Genomic DNA, 25445 nt, shown 5'->3' with positions numbered 1-25445 from the left:
TTTTAAAGTGCACGATTTAGTGTTTTTTAGCATATACACCAAGTGACACCAAGGACAACCACCATAACTATCTAATTTTAGGACACTTTTACCGCCTCAAAAAGAAACCTCATACTCATTAGCTGTCACTGTTCATTCTCTCCTCCCCCTCATCCCTGGTGAGCACTAATCCACTTCTGTCTCTGTGGATTTGACTATTCTAGACATTTCATGTAAATGGAATTCTATCATATGCAACCTTTTGTAATTGGCTTCTCTCACTGTTTTCTAGGTTCATCCATGTTGTACCACATCTCAGGTTCTTTTCTATGGCAGAATAATATTCCATTCTTTGGTGGTACCACATTCTGTTCATTCATTCATACGTGGTTTTTAAAAATAAATTTTGAGCCAACAGGGAAAAACTGGAAGACTTAATACAAAACCAGGTGTCCAGTACACCTTGAAAACTCAGAAAATTTAATGTCACCTTCCTCTTGGCGATGATGTGCAGTTACTGAGATCTCACGGCACCCCCTCCCATCAGAGTGGCGTGCTGTGCAACCCACTTAAGCCCTGATTGTTCCAACTCTCCTCTCGCCACTGTGGTGTCTTGTGTGGCTCTGGTGGGTTTGAGCTGCATCATGGATGTGGTGTGGGTAGATGTTAGAATCCCTAACTCAACCTTCTGCATTCCAGTCTTCTCTCCCTCATGGGTTTACTTCCTGACCTCCTCACTACAACCCCTTGACTCACCTTTGATATTCATAACAGCAGACAGTCAGAACTGACGATGATTCCATTTAAGTCATCTGCTCCCACCCAAGGACACAGTCTCACACCCTGAAAGAAACATGGTAAACAGACAAATTTCTATACAATTTGGCAGCTGTCTTTGCTTGTGACATTTCAGTGGGCCCTCCATATTCCAGAACTATCTGGATATAGAATATGCACTATCCTAGCTTGTTTTGAGACCAAAATAAAACAACAAAACAAATCAAAAAGAAGCTCTTCACATCCTGGGTTGAGCACGCGCTTCAAACCCTCTCAACTCCATGTCGGAGCTCTGCGTTCACAGTAGCCCCTGCTACCAGACACTTTGTCATCCTTTGCTCTTTTCCTTTTCTTCTAGAGGAAGAATTCAGATTATCCTCCGATAATATGGACGTAAAAGACTCCCTTGCATTTAATGACTTTAAAAAAAAAAAGACTTTCTACCAGTAAAGGGAAATAATAGATCCCAATGCTCTAAGTGCCTTATATAATTACTGTAATACGAAGAGCATTAGTATTTCCATAGACTTTACCTTACTGAACCACATGTCTGCAAACATTTAAAGAAGCATAGTTCACATATGCATGTGCACACACACACACACACACACACACACATCCCCACTCACACACTATGTATGCGGCATAGAGGTTGACTCAGCTTGAAAAAGCACGGGCCTGAGAGGACCATTAGTACTGCAGGACCCTACCGGGCTTTTTGTTCTGTTTTGTTTTGTGCGAGGCAGAGTCTCCCTCTGTCGCCCAGGCTGGAGTGCAATGGCACCATCTCGGCTAACTGCAACCTCCTCCTCCCGGGTTTGAGTGATCCTCCTGCCTCAGCCTCCCAAGTAGCTAGGACTACAGGCACGCACCACCATGCCCAGGTAATTTTTGTTATTTTTAGTAGAGACAGGGTTTTACCATGTTGGCCAGGCTGGTCTTGAGCTCCTGACCTCAGGTGATCCGCCCGCCTCAGCCTCCCAAAGTGCTGGGATTACAGGCTTGACCCATGCCAATTTTGTGTCTTTTTAGTAGAGATGGGGTTTTGCCATATTGGCCAGGCTGGTCTTGAACTCCTGACCTTAGATGATCCACCTCCCAAAGGGCTGGAATTACAGGTGTGAGCCACCACGCCCTGCCCAGTACAGGGCTTTTTATACATGGAGTTTGACAATGTCTCGCCAAAGTCTGACAAACCTGCAAAAATATGTTTTACTCCTCCTAGTAAACATAAGCAAGTAGGAAAAGATGTAATTTTTTTTCCCAGAGGTAGAGGTTTTATTGCGTAAAACACTGGATAAAACTGGGCTGCTTCAAAGACATTTTATTCTAACAGCAGAAAGAAAACAGTCATTGCTGAAAAAACAACTTTTAATACTTTCTATACCAGAATAAAGTTCTGTCAACTGATGTATTATAATAATAAATAATGACCAAGAATAAACTTTAAATACAAAGTTTTCTACTTGTTACAAGCATAGCAACAAAATCCTCTAACTCCTATTGATCTCAGATTTCCTCCAAGATAGATTTTTTTTTCTTTGCGTAGGAATGTAGACAGTATTATGACCAGCATCACAGACTACAGAAGTTACAGGGAAAAAACTTGACATGTTTAGATATGAGAACCTGATGACATTCAGAAACTGACGCTGCATCACTGTGGCTGTCACTTGTTTGTATTACAAGTTACAAATGTTCTGGAAAGAAGGCCTGTGTCAGAGGGGGAGGAAGGACAGCAGCACTGGACAAAATGGAATCAACACACACACCACAAAGAAGAGGGGATGTTCCCAGTGTCACAAACAGAATTATTGCCTGTCGCATCTGAGGATGCTGAAAAGACACAAAAAAATACTGAAAGAGCTCCCAAAGTGCTAGAAATGGAATGTGGCTCTCATTTTTCCCCCACTTTTTTTCCTCTTTTTTTCTTTTTTCTTTTTTTTTCATCTTTTTTTTTCTTTTTTTATTTTTCTTTGCTAAGATACCAAAGGCAGAGCAAACACAGAAAGCAAGGGACTGGCACAGTCACCAAACACAGTAGTGCAGTCAAAATCCTAAAGCTTACTACAGTCGGAAAGTTTTCAATAACATTTCAGTCCTTTCTCTAGGATCATAGAAACAGTTGCATTAAGTTTATCAACTCGATTTAAGTAAGGCAGTGAGAACTATACTAGAAAAACAAGAAAGCAGCTTGCTCTATGCCAGATGGGTCCAAGTTGCACAGCGACCTCATTTACACTGAAACCTCGGTTAGATGACACCCTTTTGACAGCATATGCAAACCGGATTCCTTATTAGCCTGAGATTCTTTCTGGTCTCAGGATAGCACTAAGAATTTTATTTACATTGATTGCAGTTTAGTATTTTTGTAAACTGCTGTAGGCAGAGCTGAAGTTTTTAAGGCCCTGGGGTTTAATCTGTGCTCCCAGCCTGCAAGGAAATATTGACCTTTTTTTTTTTAAGTCTCAATGATTTTGTTTTAGAAGAAGTTAATACTTTCATACTTCTCTACCACCACAAGCAACAGCACCAATTTCATGTCACTCAAAGGAAGTATGTTAAAACGCTCAGCTTTACACCATGCTAGCAGATTCAAGAATAAACCTTTAACTAGTCTTCTTAAATCATTTTTTTAATGAGTTAAGTGTTTCATTATTGACACTCAAAATCTCCTTCTGTGTGGTGCAGAACTTGATAAATTTGGAGTATCCAATCAGTAGAAAATCTAAAATCTACAAAAATATAGAACACATTTGTTTTACAAAAACAGACATTTTTAACTCAAACAGTTTTCGTCATTAGAGATAGAGAGCACGATGTTTAGATTCATATTTTAATACAAGCTATTTCATAAGAGCTTGCTGGAGAAGAAAATCTTGCTTCATGTCTGTGACACTTATAAAAACCAACACATGAAAAAAAAATCCGATAATAAGGACCGGAGCAGCCTTCATTCAAGTAAAATTTTAAAAATCATAGTAAAAAAATCTTTCTATTATTACCTAAATTTTAATTGCTCACCAGCATCTTCTATGGATGGGGTTAGCTAGTTTTTCTAACAACATTTTATATAATGTACCCTACTTTTTTTTTAATAGCAACTTCCTTCTTCATCCAAAATTTTTTTTAAAAAAAGAAGAAAAGACCACCAAGAACAATTTGATCTAAAAAAAGGAATTACTCATCAAACCTGCAATGGACATTTGTCTGCAGACACTTCCTGATCATTGATTTCATTTGGCTGTGTATTTTGTAAAAATGTGCATTTAAGATCTCAATCCTCTGCAGTGCCGGTCAGCCCTGGCGCTGGCTGCGGGCCGTCTAAGGTTTCTCCAAGAGTGCAGTTACAACACCACGTGAATTGATTTTCTCTGCAGTGACCGCTCCAGTCTGACTGGCACCGCAGCTGCCTCCCGACACATCTCATTAGGGTTCTAGGCAAATGACAGCAGCTGGTGTCAGATTATAGAGGTGTTTTCAACAACGAAAACACAGCCCCTCCATCTTCAACGCAACACTAAATCGTTTAGATGGTATCGTTTTTCGGTTAACAGCATTATTTTTGGACAAAGACGACTTTCCAGTTGGAAGGGCCCCCAGCTCTCTCCAGCTCGGAGGGCACCAAGAATTTTTGAAATCACTTTTCTCCCACCTGCATTGTTTTGGAAGTACTTGTTGCCGGGTAACAGTTTAGCAGCCATTTTCAAGGGCTGGGGAATTTTTTTTTTAATATATATATAGATATCTTTTAAAATTTTTTAAATGTTCTATACACTATTAGGGGGGTTGTACATGATTTTTTCCCCTTGGAATGCAGTTAGCAAACTTTTACCAGATGCATAATGTTAAAACTGTGTAAAATACTATTGCAATATACAGGTTGGTCTGCTCAGTTGGTCTCCTCCTGGCCCTTGCCGCCCTCTTCCGTGAGGTCTGCAGAGCTCCCCGCCTTGACAGCTGTAGGCTCCTCGAAATTCCCAGAAGCCTCCGAGTCGACCCTGGAGCGCTTGAACCTGCGGTCGGGATACTGGCTGTTGTCAAAAGGCATGCGATGGACGCAGAGGACATGGGTCTTCAGGTTCCCCTTCTGAGAGGCACTGTAGGGACAGTAGCGGCACTGGAAAGGCCTGTGACCTGTGGGCAGAAAGAGTGGCCGGTCAGCACTGCTGCTCACACCTTCCTGGCCCCCAGGGCTCAAAGGATCATAATTGCAATCACCAGTATGATCAATATTATTATTACTTTGCAAAAATCAAATAGTGAGGGTGAGAAAAGCAGCCGATACATCAGGCACATAAGCTAAGATTTAGAAGATCTTCCCATCCCTGAATATTTTTGTTGTTGTTAGAGATCAAGTCCCGTTCCTCATCTCAGGTTGGGAGTGCAGTGGTGCGATTATATCTCACTGCAGCCTCAAACTCCTGGGCTCAAGCCATCCTCCCACCTTAGCCTCCAGAGTAGCTGGGACTACAGGTACACCATAATGCCCAGCAATTTTGTTTGTTTGTTTTAGAGACAGGATCTCGCTATGTTGCCTAGGCTGGTCTCGAGCTCCTGCCTCAAGGCACCCTCCCTTTTCAACCTCTTAAGTAGCTGAGATTACAGGTGCAAGCCACCACAGCAGGCTCTAGCTAGAGTTTTGAACCCAGACTTTCTAGGTAATTGAAGATAAGTCTCCCCATATCGGAATTTTTTTCTATAAAGGGTTAAGTAGTAAATAGTCCCAGATTTGCAGGCAAAGAGGCAAAATCCAAGATATTGTGTAGGTATTTAGAGAACAAGACAGGAAACAAATATTCCTCAACTTTTTGTTGATGAAATTCAAAACTTTATTTATGGACACTGAAATTTAAATTTTATATAAATTTCATGTGGGATGAACTACTATTATTCTCATTTGAGTTTTTTTCCTAAACATTAAAAAAATGGAAAAACCATTCCTAGTTCACAGGCTATATAAAAACAAACAATTGCTGGGCACAGTGGCTCACGCCTGGAATCCCAACACTTTGGGAGGCTGAGGCAAGGCAGTCGTTTGAGCCCAGGAGTTTGAGATCAGCCTGAGCAACATGGCGAGACTGTCTGTACAAAAAAAATTTAAAAATTAGCCAGGGACATGCCTGTGGTCCCAGCTACTCAGGAGGCTTAGGCAGGAGGATCACTTGAGCCAGGTGTTTGAGGCTGCAGTGAGCTATGCTGGTACCAGTGCACTACAGCCTGGACAACAAACAAGACCCTTTCACAAACACAAAGAACAAACAAACAAACAAAAAACCAGGCAATAGTTAGATTTGGTCCACGAGCTACACTTTGCTGACCCCAGTTCTGCACAAAGACCATAAATCCTTCCATCTGGGAGTCTGACTCAGGCCTCAGGGAAAAGCCAGTTCATGTTCTTATCCTCCCGTTGACTCTTTACTGTTGAGCAAACCGAGAATGGCAAGGGAGCGTGTGTTTGGGGGTGGGGTGAGTGAGGGGTGTCACCCAAGTCTTGCTCTTAGGCAGAGTTGGGAGGGCTGAGCTGGGGGGATTTCTAGAGTCTGAGGGTCTCAGGGGCAGCAGTAAAAGTTGTCGGGACCAGGAGAAAGATGAACAGGTAATCAAGGCCAGCATGAGTTTTAAAGAAGGTAGATTTTGAATAGTGACTCTTGAAATGAAACCTTCCTAGAAAGACTGTAATTTGGAAGAGGAGGTGGATTCTTGTGGACGTTCACCTAATCCTCCAAGCGCAACATCTCTACCCTGATGCGTCACAGCCATGCACAGACTCTACCATCTCGAGGAACTGGTAAAACATCTGGCTGGGGAAGTTATTCTGAAGCAATGGCATCTCCCCTGCTTCCGGGAAGCTGTTGATGAGCCGTTCCTGGAAGCTCTCGTGTGCTGTTTCACCCAGCACTCAGAGAGGTCAGGGCCCAGAGCTGGGTTTCATTTGCTCAAAAAAATAAACAAGTAAATAAATGGAGAGCCCCATCATTGGCTCCAGAAAACAAGCAAACACATATTCAGCACTTTTTCTAAAGCAGTAATAGCAGTCCTGTGTCTATTTAGCAAAACAGTCTTGTTCCTGAGGAACAGGAATCCAGTGCAACGTTGGAAGCAGAAGCTCACTTTCCCGCTGAATTGCACCCAGTGCTAAATTCTTGCTTCTTGTTGGGCTTCTGGAGTTCACTGCCTCTTTGTTCCCTCATAACCAACTGGTGTCCAGGACTAATCCATTCTACCTGTTGAATCTTTTCCTTTGCAATGCTGACTTCAGAACCAGGTCCAGTGTGTACCAATTACTGTCTAGACTATGAACATGGCAGCCCGCGGGTGGCCTTCATGCTTCCAGTTTCCTACCTCCAGCCTGTCCTCCCCAGGGACAACAGAGCGAGTGCCTAAAGCAGAAGCTCAGCCTGTGATTTCTTTGCCCCAGATCTTTTATGGCCACTGGCCTCCAAAGGAATAATCAGGACTTTCATGGCTTAATCCTAAAACACCCTTCCATTCCACGCTACAGCACAACCCCTTTTGCCCACACCAAACCAAACATCAGATGGTCTCTGCACATAGACGTCACTGTGCAGTGTCTCCATACCCTTGCTTGTCTACCCTCTCTCTGAAATGCCACTTCATTCTCTGCAGGCTCAAACCCACTTCTCTATTCAGGCTCTGATCAGCAGGATGCCTGCTTTGTGGGCCTGAGTGTATGTACTGGTCCTCCCAAAAGGCCGTGAATTCCTGTGGCAAGAACCATGACCATCTCAGTGTTATGAATGCCAAGCCCAGTGCCTGGCACAAAGCAGGTAGTCAGGAATTATTTATTATCTTCTTGTATCACCTTGCCTTTTTCTAAGGAATTATACATTTTTGGATTTTCTTTTTTTTTCTTTTTTTTTTTTTTTTGAAGGAGTCTCGCTCTGTTACCCAGGCTGCAGTGCAGTGGCATGATCTCAGCTTACTGCAACCTCTGCCTCCTGGGTTCAAGTGATTCTCCCGCCTTAGACTCCCCGAGTAGCTGGGATTACAGGCATGAGCCACCATGCCCAGCTAATTTTTGTATTTTTAGTAGAGATGGGGTTTCTCCATGTTGGCCAGGCTGGTCTCAAATTCCTGACCTCAGGTGATCCACCCACTTTGGCCTCCCAAAGTGCTGGGATTACAGATGTGAGCCACCATGCCCGGCCAGGAATTACACATTCTTGGGTAGTGCTTCTGCTTCTTCTGTTTCTACTGTTGTCCCTAACACAAGGCTAAATTTGATCAACCTTCCCACTTCAAGAAGACAATGTGCAAATCTACAGACTTCGGAGTTAAGAACAAAATAAAGTACAAGAACAGTGCACTTGCTGTTGGCCCTTCCTGACAGCCAACCACAGGAGGAAGAGCACAGCTAGCACGAGGGGCCAGTGCCATGATTGCCAGGTAAGAGAAGGAGTCCCCAGGGCGAATGCCCATTTGCTGTCTTTCCACCCTTTTCACCTTAAGGGCTTGGTCACCTAGGGAAGGCCCTGGGTTGGGAGGCGAAGGACAACTGGGACATATTTCCAATGCAAATTTTCGATTGTACAAAAAAATGCAAATGGTCCCTGTTCTTCATGACCTGGGAGTTAGGGCATAGACTGAAGGATGGAATTAGGATGCCAAACAGAGGCAATGGGATGGGCAAAGCCACACCCATTCTCCCTACCTTAATGGTGAATCTAAGTCAGGGCTAAGCTGGGCATCAGTGAGTTCCAAGTAGATCTTCCTGGCCAAGCATCTTAGAGACAACACAGAGCCCCCAAGATTCAGCCATCCAATTTTTTAAGTTATCATCCCTGTGGACCCGAAGCTATGCCCAGGACTCACTGAGAGAGGGTCCGAGCTACTCTGAAATGGACACTATTAAGCAAGAAAAAGGCGGGCCCAATTTGTAGCTGGAGGCCTACAAGCCAACTGAAGGTCATCCCAAACAACATAGAGAAGGAGCAAGACACCGGGAAACCTGAGAAATGTTTCGAGGCTTTGGCCAAAGCTTCTCTGAAATGGACTGTATTTTCTATGTTTCTACCAAGGGCAGCTCTGTAGCAGTTCATGGACAAAGGCTGGCCACTGTCCTAATTACCATGGCTCAGATAAAGCTAGGGCTAAGTCATTCATTTATTCATTATATGGCAATAATTTATTGATGGAGAATGTCACTATCGTATGACAAGTCTTTCGAGTAAAGAACTCCAAATAGTAAGTAAAAATAAAAAATAAAACCAAAACCCTTGGTACCATGATCCAAACAGGCCAGCAGCACTATGAAACAAAGTGACCAAACCTCACTATTGTTTATAAATCTGCCTCGGTTTACCAGGATGACACTAGTTCTTCCATTCTTCAGTTGTTTTTGTTCATCAGCAAAACTGTCTATTGTATTTTCTTTCTTTTTTTTTTGAGACAGAGTTTCACTCATTGCCCAGGCTGCAGTGCAGTGGTGTGATCTCGGCTCACTACAAGCTCTGCCTCCTGGGTTCACACCTTTCTCCTGCCTCAGCCTCCTGAGTAGCTGGGACTACAGGCACCCGCCACCACGCCCGGCTAACTTTTTGTATTTTTTTAGTAGAGATGGGGTTTCACCCTATTAGCCAGGATGGTCTCAATCTCCTGACCTCGTGATCCACCCGCCTCAGCATCCCAAAGTGCTGGGACTACAGGCGTGAGCCACCGTGCCCAGCCAACTGTCTATTGTATTTTCTATTGTCACATTACTGAGTAATAATTTCATGTATGAATCCTATGCTACATGGAAGCTACCCTCCCTACCAATGATACTGCCACAGGAGTGATGCAACGTGCCTCTTGGCAAACTAAAATGTGGACCTCAGATATCACCTTTATTTGCAATGAAAGCCTTTTTGATTTGGCCAACTTGGTATAAAAGCACTTAGTACCTTTTTTCCACCAATCAATTTTAAAATATTAATCATGATTTTATCCTATGGTTATATTTTGAATCTCTGTTTCTTGGGAATAGCCAAATGTATAATAATAATTCTGGCAGATTTGGATACTTCACTGGTCAAAACATTAGTATTGAATTGGTTTCATTTTCACTCAGGTGAGATGGAAATCTATATGTAAATCCATCTAAAGCTATGCACATATCCATTTGTAGAAAGAAGTCTATACAATGCTAGAATCATAATAAATCCTGATCTTGCAGTGTATCTAGCAAGTAGAAGCTTTGTAGATAATACTGATAGTACCTAAAGACCCTGAAGGCCTTCATTCCACAGTTTTTCACATACATTTTTGCATGTTTATCCTCATATTTGAGCTTTGGACAATTTTGCCAAGGGATGATATCAGCTCCATTGTACAGATGAGAGAGCTCAGATACAGTGAATCTAGAAGGTTTGGCTTTAAAACGAATTTCCAATGGATATAAAGTACTTAGTCACCCTCATTCTCTAAACGTATTACAAAGACTGTGATTAAAATGTGTTTTTATAGGCTCACACACACACACACACATACACACACACACAATGTGTTAGTTTATACACAATTTACAATGCATTTTATTCTATATCCATAATATTGTTTATAGACACACACACACACACACACACACACACACACACACACACATCTTTCTGAGTTGTTTGCTGAAAGGCTCCCATGAGACTGATATGGAAGAAAGTTCTATGAAGAAGCGAAAGGCCCACCCTTGGGGAAGTTGACTGGGAGAAGCTATGATAGGCCCGGAATAAGCCATTATATTTTCCCAAGAATCAAATATAACTGAAAGCCTGATCTTTTGATGATGAGAACATTTATTCCCAAACAGAAAGCTGTTGCTATGCACAGTACTGTTGGACATGACACATTTCTGAGTCCAAGTAAATCTGGATAAAAAGTTCCAAATGTCTCTCTACCATTTGTCCCTGTGAAAGCCCCTGATGATAATAAGACTGGGATCTGTTGGCTTTGGGTCAGAGAACATAAGCAAGTGCTCCAGAAAAAAAAAAAAAAAAGTGCTGAGCTCTGCTGAATACGTCCCTGTGGATTTCACATATTTCTGACAGCAGAGACCCTCCTGAAGGCAGCAGCAGCAAGAGGGGCCCATGGAACAACACCGCGAGACATTCCTGCTGAGGGGGCTGTGGGTTTGGAAGAAGTCAGATCTCTCTAGACGGAGGTAGGTCATCTCATCCCCAGAGAAGAAGCCGCTGCAGTCCCAGAGGTGACAAGGCAGCCCCTCAGTGGCCTGCTCACTTCCATCTATCTCTTTTTTTTTTGAGACGGACTCTCACTCTTGTTGCCCAGGCTGGAGTGCAATGGCACGATCTCAGCTCACTGCAACCTCCGCCTCCCGGGTTTAAGCCATTCTCCTGCCTCAGCCTCCCAAGTAGCTGGGATTACAGATGCCTGCTACCATGCCCGGGTAATTTTTGTATTTTTAATAGAGGTGGGGTTTCACCAGGTTGGTCAGGTTAGTCTCGAACTCCTGACCTCAGGTGATCCGCCCACCTCAGCCTCCCAAAGTGCTGGGATTACTGGCGTGAACCACTGTGCCCAGCCCATCTATCTCTTTTTAATGAAACAAAAGACCAGCCATGTTGCCTGTGCCATCTTAGTTGACTGGACCTAGACTTGGGGATTCCTAGAGGTGCAAGGAAGATGCTAATGTCCATCAATGTTGAAGATGCAGAATAAGTATTAAGACAGACTTGGGTCAAGCAGGCTTCCATTGTGGTGGAACTGAAGAGAATAACACCTACTCCTGCCAGCTCCCCATTGGAGAGAGCATCAAGGAGATAGCCTCTCCCAAGTTGAACTTGCTAAGAAGCACCACACTCCAGGATGGCCTTTGGTCAAATAGGAAGACCCAGGGCTCTCTTGTTCTGGCACCTTTGCTTTACTTTCAGGGCACTCCTTCTCCCCAGTGGACCGAGGAGCTTGGGTTCCTACCACTGCTTCCCTCTTCTGTAAGGCTGCTAAGCTACTAGCACCCTGAACTTCAGTCTCCTGTCTCTCTGACCTTGGGCAACCATTGGAACTCAAGGCTTCCATTTCCACACCTTGATAATGATGCAATAATACTGACACCTATATCACAGGAGAGCTGTGAGCATCAGATGATGGCATGTGACACATTGGTAAATGACGAAGAGCTCCAAGATGTCGGCTGCTGGTGATTGGCACGGCTGCTGTTGTCATCCTGCTGTTGATCTAAGCTGACTCAGGGGAAGCTCTGCCTGGTTCTTCATCGAAAGTACTGACTTAGCAAGTGCTTCCTGTGCCACTGTCCTGTGCTTCCTGCCGCAGGTAGCACCATGAAAGCTTAAGGGACTGTCTCTCTTTGGGGCATAGGCATTTGAATGGGGGATCTGGGAAACCGGAGGACCTTCAAAGCCCAAAGGAACAAGTTGTTAACAGGTGCATTTCACTGGGAGAAAGTTCAGCAAATGTGAGATAGAATTTGATGTGGGTGAGGCCTCTTGCCAGAAGGAACTCCCCATTTAGAAGGCAGGGCTAAGTTGGCTGGGGGCCAGGTCCCAAACAGCACTGGGAGGCAGTGCGGGCTGTGATATTGTACAGGTGATGGGGAGCTCCCGTAACACCTGCCAGGAGGAATCTGAGCCTCTGAGCATCCCCCCTCCTCATCTCCCTTAAAGCCCGCATAGTTTGCTGCACTCTGGCCACAGGAGACTTCTCTCTGTTCTCCAAATGCATCATGCTCTTTCCTGTCCCGGGACCTTTGCTCGATCCTCCCTGATCGTCTCCTCGATCTGGACTCTGCCTGCCCCTACTTCATCCAACTCCTGCAAACTCATCCTCCAGGCCTCCATGCAGCTGCCTCTGCCTGGGGAAGGCCTCCCAAATGACCCCAGGCCCGCCACCATGGCTGTGACACACATCCCAGCACACGCCTCTTCCTCAGTCTGGCTGCTAGCAGAAGCTGAACAAATAAAACAATCACGGCTGTCTTCCCCACCAGGCAGACTGTCAGCTCCACGGGGGCAAGGACTGAGCTTTTATTTTGGGGTTGTTTGGGTTTTTTGATGATTGTTGTTACTCACCACCCAGCACGGTGCTTGGCACATCACAGATTTCCGCCAAGCATTTTTTTCCAGCAAAGGAACAGATGAATGAAACAGGTTGCCAGGAGATAGGAAAGAGAGACAGTGCTACTGCAGTCTGAGGGGCACACCTGAGCCCAGGCACAGGGGCAGGAAGCCTGGGTCAGTGCAGCATCGTAGGAGCAGGTCAGTGAGGTACAGGGGAAGCTCAGTGGGGAGAGTGAACAAGGGCCAGGCACACAGGACCCACTGGGAAACTTGGCCCTCATTCCGTGGGAGAAGAGAATTGGGAAGACTTTTCCAGCACTGCCGCCACACCAGTTCCCAGAATGTTCCCAATCCCCATCTATCTGTATCCGGGGCTCAGAGCCCTGGCGGTGTGGCCAGATGGGGGCCCCCCCAACTGCCTGCCCCACCTCACTCCCCTCTCTCTACCTCTCACTTTGAGGCCATCAACATTTCCCATCACTGCCATGCGAAAAGTAAGTACATCATACGTTAATTTGTATTGTCACTGCGCCGTAGAGCCGTGGTAAAGAGCACATTCATTTTTAATCCACTATGAATAATATATAAATATGTATACAGTGCAGAGGGTCAAGAGGAGTAAGGAGAAAGCAAGTCGTACATTGTTTATAACAAAAGTGGGGAAACGAGATATTTTTCTTACTTGCTAGGATGGAAATATCTGCTCTTTCCCCGCACCTAAGGGGGAGTAGAAAATGCCTGCCCTTGGGAGGACCATCCATTCATTACAGCTCCACACTTGTGGGCAGCTGGCTTTGTGGAAGAGAGGGGGCTGGCTGCGTCTATGGGGCTTCCAGACTTTCCAAACTGATGGCTTCTCCTCAAGTGTGGGGCAGAGGGTAAGAGAGTGGGGAGAGAAGAGGTGACCACCCTGTGGTGTTTAGTCCTGGAGTGGTGACAGTGCCCATTGGTGAACATGTTCTGGCACCCACTCATCAAAGTGCATCAGCATGAGTGGCCTCAGTTGGTCCTCATGACTGTCAGTAGGGAGATATGGCAGAGGGATGTCTTCCCACCTTACAGACATGAAATCCCCTATCCAGGGAGATTAAATGGTCATCCAAAGTCACACGTATGGAACTTACTGCTTACTGATCAGGAATTCAACTTCATGTTTTCTCTAAAAGAATGCTCGTCTCTCCACCTGGCTCCTGCCATGGACTGCAACCTGAAGGGGTGTGTACCATGTGTATGTGTGTGTGTTTGTGTGTGTGTTTGCGTGTATGTGTGTTTGTGTGTCTGTGTGTTTGTGTGTGTGTGTGTGTGTCTGTGGGTTTGTGTTTGTGTGTTTGTGTTTCTGTGTGTTTGTGTTTGTGTGTTTGTGTTTCTGTGTGTTTGTGTGTGTCTGTGTGTGTTTGTGTGTTTTTGTGTCTGTGTGTGTTTGTGTATTTGTGTTTGTGTGTGTCTGTGTGTGTGTTGTTGTGTGTGTGTGTCTGTGTGTGTTTGTGTATGTGTTTGTGTGTGTGTCTGTGTCTGTATGTGTGTGTTTGTGTTTGTGTGTGTCTGTGTCTGTTTGTGTGTGTGTGTTTGTGTTTGTGTGTGTCTGTGTGTCTGTGTGTGTTTGTGTGTGTGTGTGTGTGTGTGTGTGATATAGCACATGCACCAGATGTCACTCCCCTTACAGGAACAGAAGGCCATCAAAGCTGGGCATTGAGCACGAGGAACATCATTTTCAGAGCATGGGATCACAAAATATCTCTACCGCAGAAGGGCGTCCTGCATCCACGTTTGACAGTGCCATTGCCTAGAAGGGAGCAGGTGATCAAGTGGAGAGAAGCAGCCTCCGCATCAGTTCCCACACACAGGGCTGTAAGGCTTGGGAACAGCCACTGCCCACTGGCACCCAGAGGGGCTCCCTATGACACACTTCTCCCAGAGCTGCACAACCAGCGCCGCCTGAACTCCTTGAAATTAGGAACATTTAGGCAATGCCTGCAGCTAGGTAAGAAACTATAGGTCTTCATCACTATAGGTCAATTGGATACATTAAAAATGTATCCCCCATAGGTCAATTGGATACATTTGACCATTGGATACATTTGATACATTGACCCCCTATAGGTCAATTGGATACATTAAAAATTCAGGGCCACGGGAGGCTCAGGCCTGAAATTTCACAGCTTTAGGAGGCCAAGGCAGGAGGATTGCTGGAGGCCAAGAATTCGAGACCAGCCTGGACAGTATAATAAGCCCTCATCCCTACAAAAATTTTAAAATTAGCCAGGTATGGTGGCACACATCTGTAATCCCAGCTACTCGGGAGCCTGAGGCAGGAGGGTCACTTGAGCCCAAGAGTTGGAGATTGCAGTGAGTGGTTGGAGTGCCAGTGCACTGCAGCCTGGGCAACAGAGCAAGACTCTGAAAAAGAGAAGGAAGAAAGGAAGGAAGGAAAGTAAGAAAAGAGGAAGGAAAGAAGGGGGGAGGGAGGGAGGAAGGAGGGATAGAGAAAGAAAGAGGGAGAGGGAAGGAGGGAGGGAGAGAAAGAAAGACACAAGGAAAGAAAGAAGAAAGGAAAGAAAGAAAGAAAGAAAGAAAGAAAGAAAGAAAGAAAGAAAGAAAGAAAGAAAGAAAAGAGAGAAAGAAAGAAGGGAAGGAAGGGAAAGAAAGAGACAGGGAGGGAGGGAGGAAGAAAGGAAGGAAAGAGAAAGAAAGAGGGAGAGAGAAGGAGGGAGGGGAGGGAGGGAGAGAGAGAGAAAAAAGAAAGAAAGAAAGAAAGAAAGAAAGAAAGAAAGAAAGAAAGAAAGAAAGAAAGAGAAAAAAGAGAGAAAGAGAAAGAAGAGAGAGAGGAAAGGAGGAAAAAGAAATTCAGCTCCCCAGAGTGGGCCCCGCCGGCCTGGGGGGAATCCACTGGGTATGGTGGTACAACAGGTTCATGAGTGGGTCAGGCCTGCAGGATGCTGGGCTGGTCTTCACTTGGGGACCTTGAAGCCCCTCACCATCACCTGCTGCTTCCTTTGAATATTTACTACTTTGACCCCGAGGCTGCAAAATGGGAGGATGCCAGCCCAGGACCCTGGCAATCCTGCCTTCAGCCTCAAGAGGATCAACGGCTCAGCAGGGCAATGAGAGGGGTAAAAATATACATAAAGAATCACTAGGCCCACAGAGAGAGCCGTTTTCTCAGTTGCACATATACTTTAAAAAAATTTGCTAATTCCAAATAGGCGAGAATGATTCCAATCAGGTACGTAATTTATGTTTTCAGTTTTAAAAAAATATTCATCCATCTCATCAAAGATGCTAAAACACTTTGGAATATCCTTAGTACAAATAAATTTAGGTTTCAAATTTCCTGTGATTTGGGTTTTAATTTAGAAGGCTACCCAAAAAAAAATGTACTTATTTTACAAGTGCATTTTGATCTGTGTGGTAATGGATTGAAGACATCTGTGTGAACTCAAGCTTAACTTCATATTTATAATATAGATGTGTGTATATACAGGAGTTAGTACACAAGCATATATTTCCTTATTCTGTCAGCTGAGAGGGTCTAGAAGTGGTGACATTGGTTTCTAATACCACTCCCAAAAAAAGGGAACCAGGGCTCCTTGGAGAAATGGCTGATTCTAGGACTGGGATAGGAAATACACCAAAATAATCCTGGGGCATTTAGTGCTGGAAAGTAAGAAAGTACTAAAAAAAATACCCCACATATTGATGGTGGAGTGGGGGTGTCAGATTAGCACAGAGCTTGCTGAAGAAGCGCCCATACCCAAAGCTAGAACCATTTGAGTAACAAAGTAAACAACATAATATCAGATTATGACCCAGAGTCTAAAATAAATATCCACAAATCATACTGGCATAAATGATTGCATCAATAAATACAGGGGGAAGGATCGACAAATGCCTTGTGCATTCCAAATAATTTTGTAGCTATTTCTTGCTCAAGGAGACGGAGCATATCTCCCTACTCCTTAAGAGTGGACTGTGCCAAGTGACTTCCTTCCAAAGAGTACAGTATGGAAAGGGATGGGAGAGTAACTTCCATGGAGAAACCAGACAAACATGACCTCAGCCAGCAGACCAAGGTCAGGCTGACAGCATGTGCCCTTGACTTGATATGATGAGAATGGTAATTTACCTCTGTGGTCTTCCTTCCCTGAATCCATAACCCCAGTCTACACATGAGAAATTGCAACTGAGGGACGTTCTGCAAAATACTCCTGGAAACTGTCAAGGTCATCAGAAACAAGAAAAGTGAGAAACTGTTACAGCCAGGAAGGTGGAAGGAGACAGGACATCTAAGGTAATATGGTATCCTGGAGCAGAACAGGACATTGGATAAAAACTAAAACACTAAGAATACAAGATGGACTTTATTTAAAAATAATGTGTCAATATTGCTTCGTGAATTGTGACACACATACCCTACCAATGTAAGATGTTAATAATAGTGGGAAATGGCGGTGAAATCTATGAGAGTTCTCTGTATTATCTGTGCAAACTTTTTTTTTTTTTTGAGACTGAGTCTTGCTCTGTCACCCAGGCTGGAGTACAGTGGCGCAGTCTCAGCTCACTGAAGCTTCCACCTCCCAGGTTCAAGTGATTCTCCAGACTCAGCATCCTGCGTAGCTGGGACTACAGGCGTGCACCAATGGGTCCAGCTAATTTTTGTATTTTTAGTAGAGACCAGGTTTCACCATGTTGGCCAGGCTGGTCTTGAACTCTTGACCTCAGGTGATCCGCCTGCCATGGCCTCCCACAGTGCTGGGATTACAGGCGTGAGGCACCACATCCCACGTCTATGAAACATTTTTATAAATCTAAATCCATACTAAAATTAAAAGTTTATTTTGAAAGTTTATTTAAAAGTGGATTTGATTGATTTTCTGTGAACAGGAAGAAACCAACACCCCACATCAAGAGATGCTTCCAAAGTCACAGAACCGAACAGGTAATACTTAACTTCTGTTGACACGAAAACTTCTGGAGGGCATATGGCACACACACAGTCTGCTGGGCCTGCAACCCAAGGATCAGGGAAGGCAGCACAGCAGATTTTGAGAAATCACCACTGCCCTGCTAGCATGCAGCATTTTTCATTATTCAAGCACAGTGATGAAGACTGTAGATTTTCAAGCCAGACACCAAGGCTCTAACGTATCTGCCTCTTATCGGTTGTGTGTGCTCTTGAACCAGCTAGTTAACCTTTCTAAGTCTCAGTTTTCTCATCTGTAAAATGGGTGCAATAATTATAATAGCTCCCTGATAGGATTGCTGTGAGGATTCAATGAGATGAGGCCTGATGCTTAGCACAAAGTGCAGCACATAGAGTTAAATGAATGTTTGCTAGAAAAGGCTGTAAGTATTAAAATACTCTACCGATTACGTGCCAATTGCATGGTAACCTTGAACTTCAAATGGGAGATGTGCATTTTGATTCCTCTGCCAATGCTGGAGTCAGGGGTTGGGCTCCCATTTGTTGGATGATATGGTTTGGCTCCGTGTCCCCATCCAAATCTCAACTTGAATTGTGATCCCCAGGTGTTGAGGCAGGGACCTGGTGGGAGGTGATTGGATCATGGGGACCATTTCCCCCATGCTGTTCTCTTGATAGTGAGGGAGTTCTCACGAAAGCTGATGATTTTAAAAGTGTTTGGCAGTTCCCACTTGCTCTCTCTCTCACCTGCCCCCATGCCTGGCTTCCCCTTAACCTTACACCATGACTGTAAGTTTCCTGAGGCCTCCTCAGCTATGCAGAACTATGAGTCAATTAGACCTCTTTTGTTTATAAATTACCCTGTCTCTGATCATATCTTTGTAGCAGTGTGAGAATGGACTAGCACAGCATCTGTCCAGAGCCACAAAGCCAGAGAGAGGCAGAACATGGTCCTGCAGCCGGAGCTCAGCCTGCACTGTGTCTTGCTGTCTCCCTGCAGCTTGAGGCCCAAGTTGAGTTAGGATAAGAGCTTAGATGACGCCAGATTTCAGCAGGGCATCAGCAGAGAGGAGCCTCTGGCTGGTGGTGCAGAGTCTCCCATGCCTCCCAGCTCAGCCCCACCAGGTGTTGGCCTCAGGGCTACCCTTCCTGGGGCCTGGCCTCTAGGTGGCTCCCTTCCTCAGCAACTTCATCCCCCGCCATTGCGCATGCCCTACAGATTTTGCCTTATATCATGTTTATTTGCTTACCCAGGCTCCTCTGATGAGTGGAGCCACCAGCCCGCCTGGGTGGTCAGGCAAGCCGGCCTGCCCTGCCGGTGTGCACTCAACAGCAACTATTGATCGGGGACCTTAAATCATTGCCCGGATTTTATGAAAGCATTTATGTTTATCATTAAATAACCTTCAAAGGGTCGATGAACTTACATTCCGTTTTTGAAGATTTTTCGACGTGTAATATAATAATACCCTAATGATACCCAGAGTTTGTCTCTGGGTGAGTGCATTTAGTCTTTAAAGAAATGCCGGGAGAAACCAAAGAGAAGGCGCTGGCCTGGAAGTGCTGGAGTGGGGGAGCCGGGAGCGGAGGGGCTGGTGGCCCACCTCACTCCTCCAGAAATTCCCTTCTCTCTCCAACATTGCGGGGGCTGGGGGAGAGGTGCTTATTAAACCGGCTTCAAAGGTAATTTTAAATGGAACCAAGCTGACCACTTTTCAGGTTAACAGCTTTAGCAAAAATCCCAAAAACTAGTGAATCAGAGTTGGATATTGTTCCTAAAACAAAGCTAGAGTTGTGTATTTTTAAGTTTTTAACCAATTAATTTTTAAATATTAAGTGAAATTATTAGGGTGACACTCAGAGATGGCAAAAATAAGGAGTCTAAAATTAGCAGACGCAGCACCTATGATTCACACATTTAATATCCCTCGCTTCCCTCCTTAGGAACATTAGGCTAAACACAGTTATCTGAAATCCCTGTTGGCAATAAGATGGGCTGTAAGGATGCACGGAATTTAGCAGAGGTGGTGACAGCCAGCCCTGTCCCTGTAAACCCTCTTCTGGGTACCATCAAGTCCACTGGGTCAATAGTCCACCTCAGACCAACAGTGAGACCTCTCCAGGCAGAAGAAAGCCACACCATCCATACCAAGTCAAGTCCCCAAATCCTGGCTATACATGTTCCCACCCCTCCTCTATAGCCATCCATGGCTCCCTATTTCTCACTGCAGTATCTCACCTCCTTAACCTGACTTTCCAAATTGCAATCCCTTCTTACCTACTATACACTGTCGTTCCTACCAGAAATTCACCCATCTCCAGCCCCCACATTTTCTTCCACTGAGACCCGCCAAAGCCCCAACTCCTCCTAGAAGCCGTTCTCAGGACCCAGCCTGCAGAGCTCCACTTATCTGTGGCACCACACAATTAGGCACTTAATTATGTTCTGTCAGGCACTGTTCGCTAATGGCTTCCTGTGATGTGGGCTTGGTGGGGCTATTCCTTCCTGTAGGAGGCTGGAAACTGCTGCCCTCTGGCGGGCTCTGCACACAGTAGGGACCGGATAAGGAACCAGACATTGTTTACTGAAGGACCTCTTTCTGGGGGTTCAGCCCACAGGAGTCCCCACCTTGCTATGCACACCCTGCTCAGAGCCTGGCACTTGGCTTCCTTCTTCCATGCAGGCCACACCTCCTAACAGGTGACCCTGGAGCACCCTCCCCTGCACACTGTCCCTACCTGGTCTGTGCCTCATACCTGGAATGCCCCACCATGCCTTGCTGTTTTCCTCAGCAGGAAAATCTGAGTGCTCTGTGTTCCAGGGGGTCCCTTTAGTAACCCCAATCTCAGCTATTAATACTACGCTCTTCCTCCCATTCTCCATGTTGGTGGAGAGTGTTGAACGGCTTCTCAGGTGCACCTTGACATACTGGGTAGCTCTGCATTTTCCTCTTTCCTGCATTGAAGCTCAGAATCCCAATCACATCTCCAAGAACCACGCCCTGCCCTCCTCACTCTTTCCCTCCACCTTACCACTTTCTGTGGGGGACTGGGATGGCACGGCCCACCCTGACTGTGAGCTCCAAAAGCCCACAGGCCTCCCCCGTGGGGGGCCAAGTGGCTGCACCATAGATCCCATCACTGCTGTAGACATAAATGCATTCACCCTCCTAGTGGTTACAAGCTGCAGGCCCACATATTTTTTCCCCCAACACTATTTCTTTAAAAAAAAAATTGTAATTCATTGCCAATGTTACATTTAAAAAAATATTTCACATTAAAACATAGATTTCCAGTTTCTCTTGCAAAGTCAGGAGGTCTGGCAAGATCTTCCTGGAGGCAGCCGCTGGGGAGCTGGGTCCCACTTATTCCCGCTCCCTGGCACCCATTTACTTCCCAGGCATCACCAGCCAGGCGCCTGTGGGCCCTGGACTTTCCAATCTCCACTTTGTACCACTCTCAACTAAACAGCCAGTATCGCACTTTCTTTGAGGTTGGGGCAGGGAGACTGGGTGAGGCTTTGTGTGTTTTTTCACCCAGCAGATGAACTGCATTCTTGTACACACCCAGTGAAATAAACAAGTGGGTGGTCCCTGCTGGTTCAATCGCTTCCTGTTTTCCATTGTGTCGCTTAAAATGAACACATCAGCCCTTAATTGTAGTTTCTGTTTTATTGTACAATTTAAATGTGGGAGGGGGGCCAATATTGGAACTTGGCTTGTGCCAAGGGTGTGCTGTGCTCTGTATGGCACCAGGAAAGCCACAAGGGGAGGGGCCAACCTATGAAACCACCAGCATGAAGCACCTTAAGTGTATCGATATCCAATCCACTGAAAGCTGGCATCCAAGGTTATCTGTGGATAATTCACTACCTGCACACATCTTTCATAAAAACATTAGTGCATTTCCTACAGTGGGTTGGGGGGGCCATATGGGTTGCAGAGCAGCTCACCAAAAACAGTGTCGCGGGAGCAGTCACATTCCATCAAAATTCAGTGAGGTTGTATTGTATTAATGTGAGTTTATGTGTGAGAAAGAATCGCACATCTCTCTTCCCATAAAGGAATCAGACACCCGCAATCCATACCCACATTATATATCCATATAGATGGGCACACTGGATATATTTAAAATAGCTACTTTTTATCATGCCCAATTCAACAAATTGGTACTGTGAACAATAGAAAATTACAAAGTAAAAAGGAAAGATGGAAGCATAAACTTTTCAATGCTCAGCCCTCGTCCTGGAGCGCCACTAATGTCACGTGGCAGACATAAATAAATAAAATAAAGCACAGAAGAGAGGTGTCTTTCTTTTTTTTTTATGAAGTCACAGAGGAAATGAGCCTCCTTTCTTCTCTTCTCTCCCCCCACTATAAAAGGCTCTCTCTAAAATCAAAGGTGTCAGACTTTGCATATCCTCTTGCTGGCATAATCCAGAATATGGCTGAGGAATGACAGATGTCCGCACCCAGCTGCAATGAAGCATGCGAAAGTTTCCGTCTAATCCACTTATTTCTCTGTAGTCACGTAAACCAAAACAAATGGGCAGGGCTTTACATCAGGGGGAGGGGGAAAAAACCTCACAGCATCAGGACTGTATTGCATAATGCAGTCTACACGCCATCTTGGTATCATCCTTCCTTCAGCAGGGATAAGGGCACCTTGTGGTGTGATCCAGTGTGGACCCAAGAGGGTCAGCTCATGTATCCCTTTGTCCCATGCGAGATGAGGTTTCTCAAGGGAGAGAGAAGTTTAAAATGAGTGGGGGGTGTCCGAAGCACGGAGAGGCATAGGGACAAGCGACCATGTGCAAGCACACACTAGTAGCACCTCCACGCTGCACACGTATACACACACACACACACTCTCTCTCTCTCTCTCTCTCTCCCAGGTTTTGGAGCTGCTAAACTAAGATGATCAGCTTAATCACCAGGCACCATCGTTTTCAACTACTTGAATAAATCCAGAGGAATTATAAACGGAGCCCGTGTGTAATTAAAGTGAGGGTTGTTAGACTCTTCATTTAATAAAACACTTCAAAAGAAAAGCCCTTATAGGTTTAGCAATGCCACAGGGAGCAGGAGGGTAAGTAAGCGCTGTGGGCGTGCGAGGAGGCAGCTCTGCCTCTTCCTAGCGTGCAGCGTGGCCACCTTCTGAACCCTCTCCCCTTTAAATCTTGTAAGGAGCCAGCCAGGAGCCGGAGTCTTGGGGCTCTGTCACCGCCAGCAGTTGCAACAGCTGCGAAGCACTCTTTCAGCACAAGTCGCGAGAAAAGACGTGACGGATTTCGCCCATGGCAGAACGGCGTTCCGTTTCTGGCCCTTCAGGCAAAAACAGTAAAGGCAAAGAGGAAAATTTGAGATTTCCCCCCTTAAACTTCCCACAACAACCTCAGCAAAACCACATGACTTGCCTTCTACAATCTCCCTGGTGTGTTCGCTGCCTCTTTGGCAAAGAATCAGAATTACTGTTATATAAATTCCATCTGATGCCAGAGCGACCATCTGTGAGTAAAACTGCTTCACCTACGTCTGCCTGCAAAGCCACTCTCCCAGAGACAAGGGAGAAGGGGGAAAAAATTTGATTAATTTGCAGAATGCTTGTGATTTGCTCATATATTATTATAACTGCTCATCAGCACATGATGAATTCCCAGCCCTCGGTGCAGGCACCCGTTTGGTTTCAGCAGTTTCTTGCGTCGGCACCTGACAGACTGCAGGGTTTCTAATGACTTTCAGATGCTTACAAACAGTAATTCTATCTTCAGAATCAAAAAGAAAAATCCGTAGGAAGAAAAGAGGAGCAAGTTCGTCTATTTCATTTCCTTCCTGTATATCCACATGATTTAACTCTTAAGGGCAGCCTGGGATCCGAGAGGGGGCCTCCCAGGCCCGGCCATGACCGCCTGCAGAGACAAAGACCCCCAGTCTCTGGAGGGGAGGTGGAGGCCCGGGCAGAGGCTGCAGGCAGGGGTGATGCTAGGCATCAGCACCCGGGTGCCCACCACTGCCACAGGGTGGCCCTTTCTCTCCCTCTGTGCTTCCGAATCCCTTTCATTTGTCCACTTTTAATACCCTAATAACCTCTCACGTTCTCTGCAAACACATCTGCCTCGTAACTGCAGTTGGATGTCTGGTTTCCCCCCTCCCCATTTTTTTTTCTTTGCTTTTAAAACTCTGATGATGCCTTCTGAAGCCCTGCCTCTGTGCTTGATTGCCTGTTTTAGATTAGAGATTTTAGCAAGGAGACAAAGACTTCACAATACACATCAGTCCCACATATGAGGGCCCACAGAAGGAAAAGCGATAAAACGCAATGCACCATCTGTCCACAAACAATAACCTGCATGTTGGGAGCCTCGCAAATTATTTAGCATACAACCTTCCCAAATTACAGAGCCTTGAAACGGAGCGGAGTCTGGGCGTGAGATCCCCTTTGATGTCCTTTTGGTATTCCCACCCCCTCGCCCTCAGCCCCAATTTGATTGTTAACAGTTGAGGAATGTCTCAGTGACAAGTTGATTTTTAGTATCCGGATCTTCCTATTCCATTTGGCCTGGGATCCGAGCGGGGACGGGCTTGCCCCTGGCCGCAGATCTCTGGAGACGACCGCCCTGATGCAAAGTCTGCCTCCTTTTTTCACGTGCATGTGGGGTGGGGGCCAGCGGAGGTGGTCTCCTGAGCAGACCTCACGGTTAATACAGAAAGATCCTGCTCAACTCTGCCGGCTCAGCCAGCTGGTCAGCGGTCTGATTTGCTTTTGAAAGATCTTGGAGATTTTGTTGGGAGGCCTCCGGTCTGTGCAAACAAATCTCCCTCCCCACCTCCAGCCCTTAACTCCTCTAGAAACACGTTCTTCTGCCTTTCCTAGCTCAGACCGTAAGCAGCAGCCTCACTGACCACCAGGCCATAAACTACTCATAATAGTTAGCCGGTATCTTTAGTCAAGCTGCAAAATTCCTTCTACAAAGATTTGCTAAAATGAAAGAGAAAAAAGAACCAAGCATTGCCAAAAGGAAAACAAAAATCATCTTGTTTGCAGGGGAGGAGTGGTTTTTATCAGATCCTCCTCACTTTGGTTTTAAGAATGGGACAGCTGATTATGTGCCATTCAGTCCTTACACAAACTGTAAGGTAAGTCCCAATTACTACGATCCTTCCATTTTACAGATGGGAAAACTGAGGTGCAAAGACAATCATGTACCTGGGTGATGCAGGAAATGGGGCAGCTGGGTATGAAACCAAGTGGTCTGGCTCCAAACCCCTCCTCTCTGAACCACCCGAGAACCCCAAGATCCTGCTTTAAGGATAAGATTTGAAGGGCAGCCATTTAGTGCCAGTGAATCCAGTGGAAAGCTGTCCGTGATGATTAATAAACAACCAACAAATATCTACTTTGCAAATAGAATCATTTCTTTCCTGAGTCTCAAAATAGACACATCTTTATACAGAGAGAGAGAGAGAGACTCGACCTGAATGTGAACTAAATGAGGCTTCGTTATCAAACTCATCGCCAGCATAATTATCCGGATTCAAATCCCTTTCAAATCGCTTCCTCTCTGGCATCCCCTCCCATCCTCAGAAGGCCCCGTTTCTCCCCTTTCTCTACAACAGGACTTAGTTCTTCACTGGACCTTTGTTTTGCTAGAAGAGTCTTTTCACCCCAAATGTGGCCTCCTCTAGGATGGTGGCCCAATATTACTGGCATTTGTTCCCCATTGATACCTAACAAAGCCG

General features: G+C 45.4%; 1 protein-coding gene across 9 annotated transcripts in view; it reads right to left on the bottom strand.

The window, feature by feature from the left end:
- Positions 1-2065: 2065 nt before the first annotated feature.
- The window catches only part of ZNF536 (zinc finger protein 536), a 489254-nt gene continuing 465874 nt past the window's right edge, over positions 2066-25445 (bottom strand). For all 9 annotated transcript variants that reach the window (XM_055370933.2, XM_055370935.2, XM_055370934.1 and 6 more), the window contains one exon: positions 2066-4893. In XM_055370933.2, coding sequence (XP_055226908.1) covers positions 4649-4893 — 245 coding nt within the window. In that variant the 3' untranslated portion in view covers positions 2066-4648. The remainder of the gene's footprint in view (positions 4894-25445) is intronic.

The sequence above is a fragment of the Gorilla gorilla genome, chromosome 20, assembly GCF_029281585.2.
Source record: "Gorilla gorilla gorilla isolate KB3781 chromosome 20, NHGRI_mGorGor1-v2.1_pri, whole genome shotgun sequence".
In the NCBI taxonomy this organism is placed as follows: Eukaryota; Metazoa; Chordata; class Mammalia; order Primates; family Hominidae; genus Gorilla; species Gorilla gorilla.
The sequence above is the reverse complement of the archived record's forward strand: the minus strand, read 5'-3'. Positions and strand labels throughout refer to the sequence as shown.